The sequence below is a fragment of the Cornus florida genome, unplaced genomic scaffold, assembly GCF_030987335.1.
Source record: "Cornus florida cultivar Cherokee Brave unplaced genomic scaffold, ASM3098733v1 CherokeeBrave_3.0.0_Hap2_Chr05, whole genome shotgun sequence".
Lineage (NCBI taxonomy): Eukaryota > Viridiplantae > Streptophyta > Magnoliopsida > Cornales > Cornaceae > Cornus > Cornus florida.
In genome coordinates, this window is record NW_026775575.1 from 21,660,063 (window position 1) to 21,667,868 (window position 7,806).

The 7,806-nt window shown below is 32.2% G+C and overlaps 1 protein-coding gene across 3 annotated transcripts; it reads left to right on the forward strand.

The window, feature by feature from the left end:
- Positions 1 to 225: 225 nt before the first annotated feature.
- Positions 226 to 4,792, forward strand: LOC132306182 (uncharacterized). 3 transcript variants are annotated; one of them, XM_059803469.1, is made up of 3 exons: positions 226 to 541; positions 2,689 to 2,841; positions 4,117 to 4,792. In XM_059803469.1, the coding sequence occupies exon 3, from the start codon at positions 4,143 to 4,145 to the stop codon at positions 4,518 to 4,520; it is 378 nt and encodes a 125-aa protein (XP_059659452.1). In that variant the 5' UTR covers positions 226 to 541; positions 2,689 to 2,841; positions 4,117 to 4,142; the 3' UTR covers positions 4,521 to 4,792. The 3 variants fall into 3 exon arrangements, with proteins under 3 accessions (XP_059659452.1, XP_059659450.1, XP_059659449.1); XM_059803467.1 differs by lacking the exon at positions 2,689 to 2,841 and adding an exon at positions 3,549 to 3,667; XM_059803466.1 differs by lacking the exon at positions 2,689 to 2,841.
- The last annotated feature ends 3,014 nt before the right edge of the window (positions 4,793 to 7,806 follow it).

The window sequence follows — 7,806 nt, forward strand, 5'->3', positions numbered from 1 at the left end:
GCCACCCTTATATGAGTGATAATAATTTTCGAAAGATATTTGAAGGTGATATTGGATCAAACCTATGAGGGGCAACCCTTGTATTTTTATAGAAGTATGTTGGGCTGTAAATGGTTTTATGGGTTTGTTTCGGCTATTTAAAGCATTAGGCCCATATTTTTAAGCCCACTTACAACTTTTTTTTACTCGTATTAAAATAAAATAAAATAAAAATCGCAGTGAAAATGCGAAATGAAAACTTCAGACTAGGGCATGGAGTAACTTCTCTCTATTTCATACTCTCTCTCTCTCAGTGTGGCGGTTTACTTCGACGACCTCTGGCGAGGGTTGGCAACCTCCGACCGACAAGCTTGAGGAACATCCAACGAGCTCCGTCCAGGTCTCTGTCTTACATAATAATATTCTCTCTCAGTTGCGATTGGCTTCGCGCTTGAGTGCTGAATGCTGGTGGCTAAGTCTGCTTCTAATTCTGGAATATAGTAGCCCACTCCAGCGAGCTATAGCTTCTTCCGGCAGACACGAACTAGTCTAAACTTCAAAGGTACCAATTTTTTTGTTGTTGTTTCCCTGTCTAATTTCTGTTTATCCCTCTTTTGTTTATTGCTTTTGTTGGCCTGTTGTTGTGATGATATTGGTGTTAATGTAGATGAATACAAATGTCACATATTGTAGATTGAACTTCATTCCCTTAGATATTTCTATGAACTTATTACTAAATGTATGTTACATATGTTAGGAATGTTATTTTATATATATATATATATACACACACACACACAGAAATGTTCTCTTGCACACAGAACAAGAAAATTATCCACACCATGTATAATCACTATTGGATATGATTGCTATGTTTGTTTTTTTTTTTTTTTTTTTTTTTTTTTTTTTTTTTTTTGTAACTACCATTTTTAGACTTGAATAATATCCACCTATGATCATTAGTCACATATATAAAAATTATTTTATTTCTTACCTTGTGCTCGAATTGCTAGATTTAGAAGGAGGGTATTGGGTTCAATAAGACAAGATGCAGAAGGATCAGCTATTTGAATTGGATAGGAAGAGATGAGATAGAGAACATAGGTAGGAAAGACATATCCGATTAGAATCCTTCATCAGATACATTTCAAATAACTCCCTTAATGATATTATTTCAAATTAATAATTCTTAAATAAGAACATCACTTCATTTCAAATCAATCTATGTTAACATCACTTCATTTTAAATCCATCAACCTTCATGCAACATTTAGTGTTCCCTGGATGGTTCAAAACTGGCTGCATTTGCTTGTATGCCCAACTAACTACACTAGCTTAAATTAGGCATATACTGATCAAGCAAAAACCATTTTAAGCCCATGTCTACACAATAGAAATTAATAAACACATATATGCATCATCCTCAGAAATTTGGGATGGTTTTGCAATTTTTGTGAGTATCTCGAAGCAACTTCAATTTAATACAAACCTGTTTGAACATTTTATGCATTTGGCAGATGCTATAGTCAACTTATTATATTGCCATTGAACAAGTGAAGTAGTTTATCATGTCAGTCCTGGTCTCCTGGTGGGTGTGTATTTAGCGTTGATCGTCATACAATGCTTCCATTGAGTGATGCATGTAATTTTTAAAAGTTCACAAAATGCCCCCTAAAATTATCCTTTTACAAAAATCTCTGTAATTCTTTCTTTCTTTTCCTTATTACTCTTCTTCTTCATTATTATTATTATTATTTTTTTTTAAAAAAAGTTGCATTCCTCTTCTACAATAGAACCCTAATTTTTCCCTTTAAAGTCCTATCATTAATTTTCCTTTTTTTTTTCTTTTTTATTTATTTTTTATTACCAAATTGATAAAAAAATATATACAAGTCGCCAAAACATGTTTTTTATTTCAAAATATTGTATTTGTTTTAGAAGAAGACCCAAGTCTGAAAGAAAAAAGAAGTCATTTTCACTTGTTTTTGCTATTTTAGCTGAACAACTGTGACGATGACTTTTGAAAAAAGCAATATAATGTAAATACCATTCTTTAAAAATGATTCTAACATTTTTTTTATGAATCGTTGGGCAACAGATTTATTAACTGCGTGTTTGCTTCAAAATAAATCACACAACAAAAACACTACTGCTTTTCCTTCATGTGAAATTGAAAATGCTAACTAGAAATTGTTGCCAAGAGGACTTTTAATGTCCATATTTTATGTTTCGGAATTTTTTTACAGCATATATATATTTTTTGAATTACTAAATATTAATGTAAATACCATTTAAAAAAAAAAAAAATCATTCAAACATTTTTTTTATGAAACATTGTGCTTGTGCAACATGTTTATTAAATATGTGTTTGCTTCAAAATAAATCACAACAAAAACACTAATGTTTTTGCTTCATATGAAACTGAAAATGCTAACTAGAAATTGTTGCTAAACTGATCTTTAATGTCCATATTTTATGTTTTTAATTTTTTTTTACAGACTTTATTTTTTTTATTTTTTATTTTGGAATTACTACGGTTCTAGTTTTCAGCTTCTTGTCTTGCCGCATTTTTAGTTGGGATTTATTTATGTATTTATTTTTTAAAATGTTCAATATGCTTCCCTAAAATAAATTCCTGGTTCTGCCATTGGATCATCACAATACTGGTGCTATATGGCGGAATCAACACCGAATTTCATCTTCACAAAGAACATGAAGATCAAATGTTAGTATGTCACTAGTCATGGAGATCAATGAGCTAAAGGTGATTCACGAGAAGTGAATCACATGAGGAGTGGATCTGTTGGCTGACAGCAACAAGAGGTTGAGTGGAGGAGAGTTTACATAACTCTGAATCTAAAGGTAGCTAGTGGATTTGTTTGAGAATCTGGTTAACCTAATTATAAAATTCTTTCTCCTTAATTATCTTCTCTCATTCTGTTGCTACTGCCCCTCTCTTGTGAATGATTTTTTGGGAGCTAGGTGTGCTTCTCAATCTCTTCTTCCGTTGAGGAAGTTTAGGATTTTAGGATGAAGGGTGGAGAAGTTTAATGGGTATCACCCTCACAAGGTGTAATAAATAACAAAGTAGGCTTTATTTGTCTTTAAATCTGTACTCCAATCATTAGTCCTGCGACTATATAATAGGGAATATACTTGTACGAAAGCCCCTGGACAAGCAGGGTTCTAAAACGGATTATCCTTTATGTACGGAACATGAAAAAACACATTGTCAATACAATGTGGAAGTAACACATCCAAGTTTACCTTCTCTATGAATTCTTTTTCTTTTTTGATAAGTACCTTCTTTGTGAATTGTACTCTAGTGAATAGCCCTTAATTTCAACTAGTTGGCATTAGCTTTCATAGATCTATTTAATTTGGCCAGCTCTCAGTCAAGTGCTTATTTTCTAATGAAAGCTGACCTAAATGGAATCCTAAATCTAGCTACATGGTTAATAATATGGCACTGGTTAATGCTGTTCAGATGGGTAGCTGACGTGCTTCTCAAGAAGTGTTTTCTTGATATCACTTTTCTTGCTACAAGTTCCTGTTCTAATTTTATGCAGATGACCACATATATGGATGGATGATTACTGAAACTATGGTTATACCCATGGATGTTGCGGATACAACTGATGGGAGAGGGATCTGAAAATATTATCTTCCGGTTTGGTTGGAAGTTAATGTAAAAAATTCTTTTTCATTTTAATTTTGACTGATCTGAATTAGCGTTATTTTCTGGGATTTAATGAAGCAATTGTAGTTAAAAAAAAAAATTAATAGAGGCCAGTCGTAACAACAGATTTCAGCAAGAAACTTAAATACAAGGAGGAATATTATATAAATATATCTTTTGCTGAGTGAGAAAGCAATGCATTTATCATGTTGTTGACAGTTGTTTAACCATACAGGATAGATGCGGCTTCTTATTCCTTTGTTAAAAACTTTTGGAATAATTTAAGAATTTTATAGAAAAGCTAAGGATTTCTATTTTTATGATGTTAGCGGCTTAATAAGAATGGGGTGGAGGCGTGTCCTTCTACCTTTTTTTTGTTTTGTTTTCTCGAGACGTGTTCATTTTGTTTTCTTAACCTTTTAGAAACCCTAGAATTTTGAATCTGATTATTTTTGCAGTGTAACAAAACTTTAGATTTTCAGAGATGACAGTGTTGAAGAGGTATGTGCTAAGGTTGTTCATATCATTAAAATACATCACAGCGAATGTAGTAGACAGGAACAATGGACGGATTGTTGCAACGGCTTCAACTGTTGAACATGCAATAAAAGGCACACTCGAGTGCGGTCGGTCTTGCAATGCCAAGGCGGCAACAGTTGTTGGAGAGGTGCTGGCAATGCGACTCAAGGTGGAGGGTCTTGAACAGGGACAGGGAAGAGGGATCCATGTTGATGTAAACAAGGAGGTTGAGAAGAAAGGCTTCAAAAACAGCACCAAGATCTGGGCCATTGTCAATTCCCTCAAGAACAATGGAGTCAAACTCATTCTGGATGACCATGGTACTTCTGGGCCAAATTACTGACACCTTGTCATTTAAGCACCTCTTCCGAATCTCTCTCTCTCTCTCTCTCTCTCAGTAACTCCTCTGTACAAAATTATGGATTATATACCTGGTAAAAAATGAGATTCTGCGTTCAGAAAATAAGAAAAAGAAAATGTGACTCTCGCTTTATTTTGTCGAATTTGTAAAATTGAACCTCGAACCAGTCATTTGGAGGTTGTAAAGGTCCTCTCTCTCATTCGAGTTCCTCTTTGGCAAAGTAATTATAGTAAAGTACAGATTATTTATGTGTATATATTTGATTTAATTAAAATTTAAGACTAGGGTTTGATCAAATTTGGATGTTGTATGGCTTCTTACTTCCCGAAGGAAAGTCAGGGGTTCAAGTCTCAGAAGAGATATGTCTGTGTGAGTACTAACTAGAAAAAAAAAAAAATTTGGATGCTGTCCGTGGCATATTTAGCTATTTCTGTCCTTGTGGATATCAAAGGCAACTGGTCCTTAGTTATGCTCAATTCGTCTGGGCTGCTTCTCTTGCTGTTGAATGCAAATTGGGTTTTCTATGTATATGTGTGTATATATATAGTCACGTATTTATTTTAAACAAATTGCCAAAAGTGATGGAATATATGTTGTTAAATCACATGATAATGCTGAGTAGTTTTATCAGGAAATAGACTTTTGCTAATTATATTTCTTGCCTCTCCAGCATATTAACATGTACTCTTTTACTGGAATTAATGCCTATAACGTACACACAGTTAAAGAGTTGACAATAGAGCCAAGACTCAGGAGTCACCTAGTGCCAACTATATCAGCACATAAATCTTCCTGTCATATAGAAACGTTACTGACAAAAACAATGAAGATTCAAGACACAAGCCGATCACCTTGCATTGATTCCAATACTAAATCAAATCACTACATTTTCTTTGTCAGGTTACTATATGAAGTTTTTATTTTTTATATTTTTTCTTTCCGAAAAGGCCGAGAAGTAAATGTATTATCTCTTAGGAGTCTTTGTTGAATTTGTGATGACTCATTCTTGGTATTTTGGTGAATCCATGTAGTTATAGGTCTTTAATAATATTGTTTAGAATTTGAACAATAGTATATCAACTATACGTTAGTGTTATACTGGCATGCTTGTTCACCTTGCATCGTGTCTGCAAACTTATGCTCCGTATATATGTATGTATGGTGTGCTTTGGTTATGTTGTCTTCCCTTCTTTACATATATGTAAATGCATATTTAGTTGTGTTGACTCTCAAGGGTCATTCTTTAGGAACTTCACAGAGAAGGAAATGTTGCATCAATTAGTTTTGGATGAAATTTTTCTGCAAATTAATCTTTTGTAGTCGTTTTGTATATCCTCGATGTTGGGTACATAGCCCATAGAGAATAAAATAATGTAATAGCAGAAGTAAATTTTTATTTATTTATTTATTTCTTCGTAGTTGGTACTCACATACACATGCCTTCATTGAGACTTGAATCCTAACCTCTCTTTGAAAAGTAAGGGTCACTGACCCATAACTAATAACAATAAAAATAATATTTAATGAGCGTCCCAGATATTGATATTTGTATGCCCTGGCATAGAAATTCTATTTATATTGTAGAGACATGTACCTTATTTATCTGAAATTGTATTTATACTTTATACAATTAGTGAATGCAATGTATTATGTTTTGATTTATTATGGAATTGATGTTGTCCACTTGACTGCACATGAGATTTATATGTATGTGATGACGTTCAATACAAGTATATAATTATCAATCATAAATGTTTCAAAGTCGGTAATTAAGGATAAACTCTTATCTTAACTAAGATATGAACCAAATTCGCGATAAATTGAGATATATTGTGAGAGTTGTCGTATACAATTGCTCCCTATTATTGTCATGACATTTGACTCTCAAGTATGAGAGAAGTATATGCTCATTTATTAGTTAATAATTACTTTAATTTGATCGCGGAACCTTTGGGATCCTTTGATCGGTACTTTGGATAATTAGTTAATTAATACTTAGAAAGTTATATAATATTTATGTCGGTGCTACTTATATTTATTTTGTATTGATTATGGTTATCACAAAGTAAATTCGAAGGCATAATGTGTTTTGGACAAAAATAGTTTTTCTATGTATTTATTTACAAAATTATTATTTTTGTTAAACAAATGTTTTATTGTAATCGAACCCGAAATAATCAATGAACCAAAATGAATATATTAATTAATGGTCGGATTGATGACTTTAATCATCCAATAGCTAATTATGCATTGAGGGGTCAAATTGTAACATTGAATTAGTGGTCAACTACTTTTCGATTGGAGTGCAATTAATTTTGTTGGTATTTGTATGTGCCGGCGTATCGAATGCTATTTGAATTGTAGAGACATATGTTCCTTACTTATCTAAAATGATATTTATAATTTATACAATTGGTAAATGCAATGTATTATGTTTACATTCATTATGAAATTGATGTTGTCCACTTGATTTCACGAGAGATTTATATGTATGTGATGGCGGTCATATACAAGTTTATAAATGGCAATCATAAATGGTTCATAATCGGTAAGAAATGATGAGCTCTTATATTAATCAAGATGCGAATTAGATTTGCGATAGGTTGAGATATATTGTGAGAGTCGTCGTATACGATTGCTTCATATTATTGTCATGACATTTGACTCTCAAGCATGATAGAAGTATAAACTCTAATTTTAATTAATAATTATTTTGATTTGTTCAGCAGAACCTTTGGGATTCTTATACATGCTCTTTGGGTGATTATTTAATTAATAGTTGGAGGATTATATTCCCAATATTTATATCGATGCTATTTGTATTTATTTTGTATTAATTATGGTTAATCACATAGTAAATTCAAAGGCCTTCGTATATTTTTGACAAAATAGTTTTCTTTATATTTATTTACTAAATTATTATTTTTGTCAAACAAATGTTATATTGTGATCGAACTGGAAATAATCAAGGAATTAAAATAAATATATTAATTAAGTGGTTGGATTGATGACTTTAATTATCCGATAGCTAATTATGCATAGAGGGCAAATTGCAACATTGATATAGTAGTTATTTACTATTCGTTGGAGTGCAATTAATTTCTTTAAGTGGAGTAAAAATTAATTTATAGATAATGTTTTTTTTCCAAAAAATTTCTCTCTACGCGAATCAAATCAAGCTCTTGATATCATTGTTAGGGAAATGGAGTTTTAGGAAAAACAGAGGAGGGGGGGGGGGGGGGGGGGGTGGATTTCATACCATGATTTT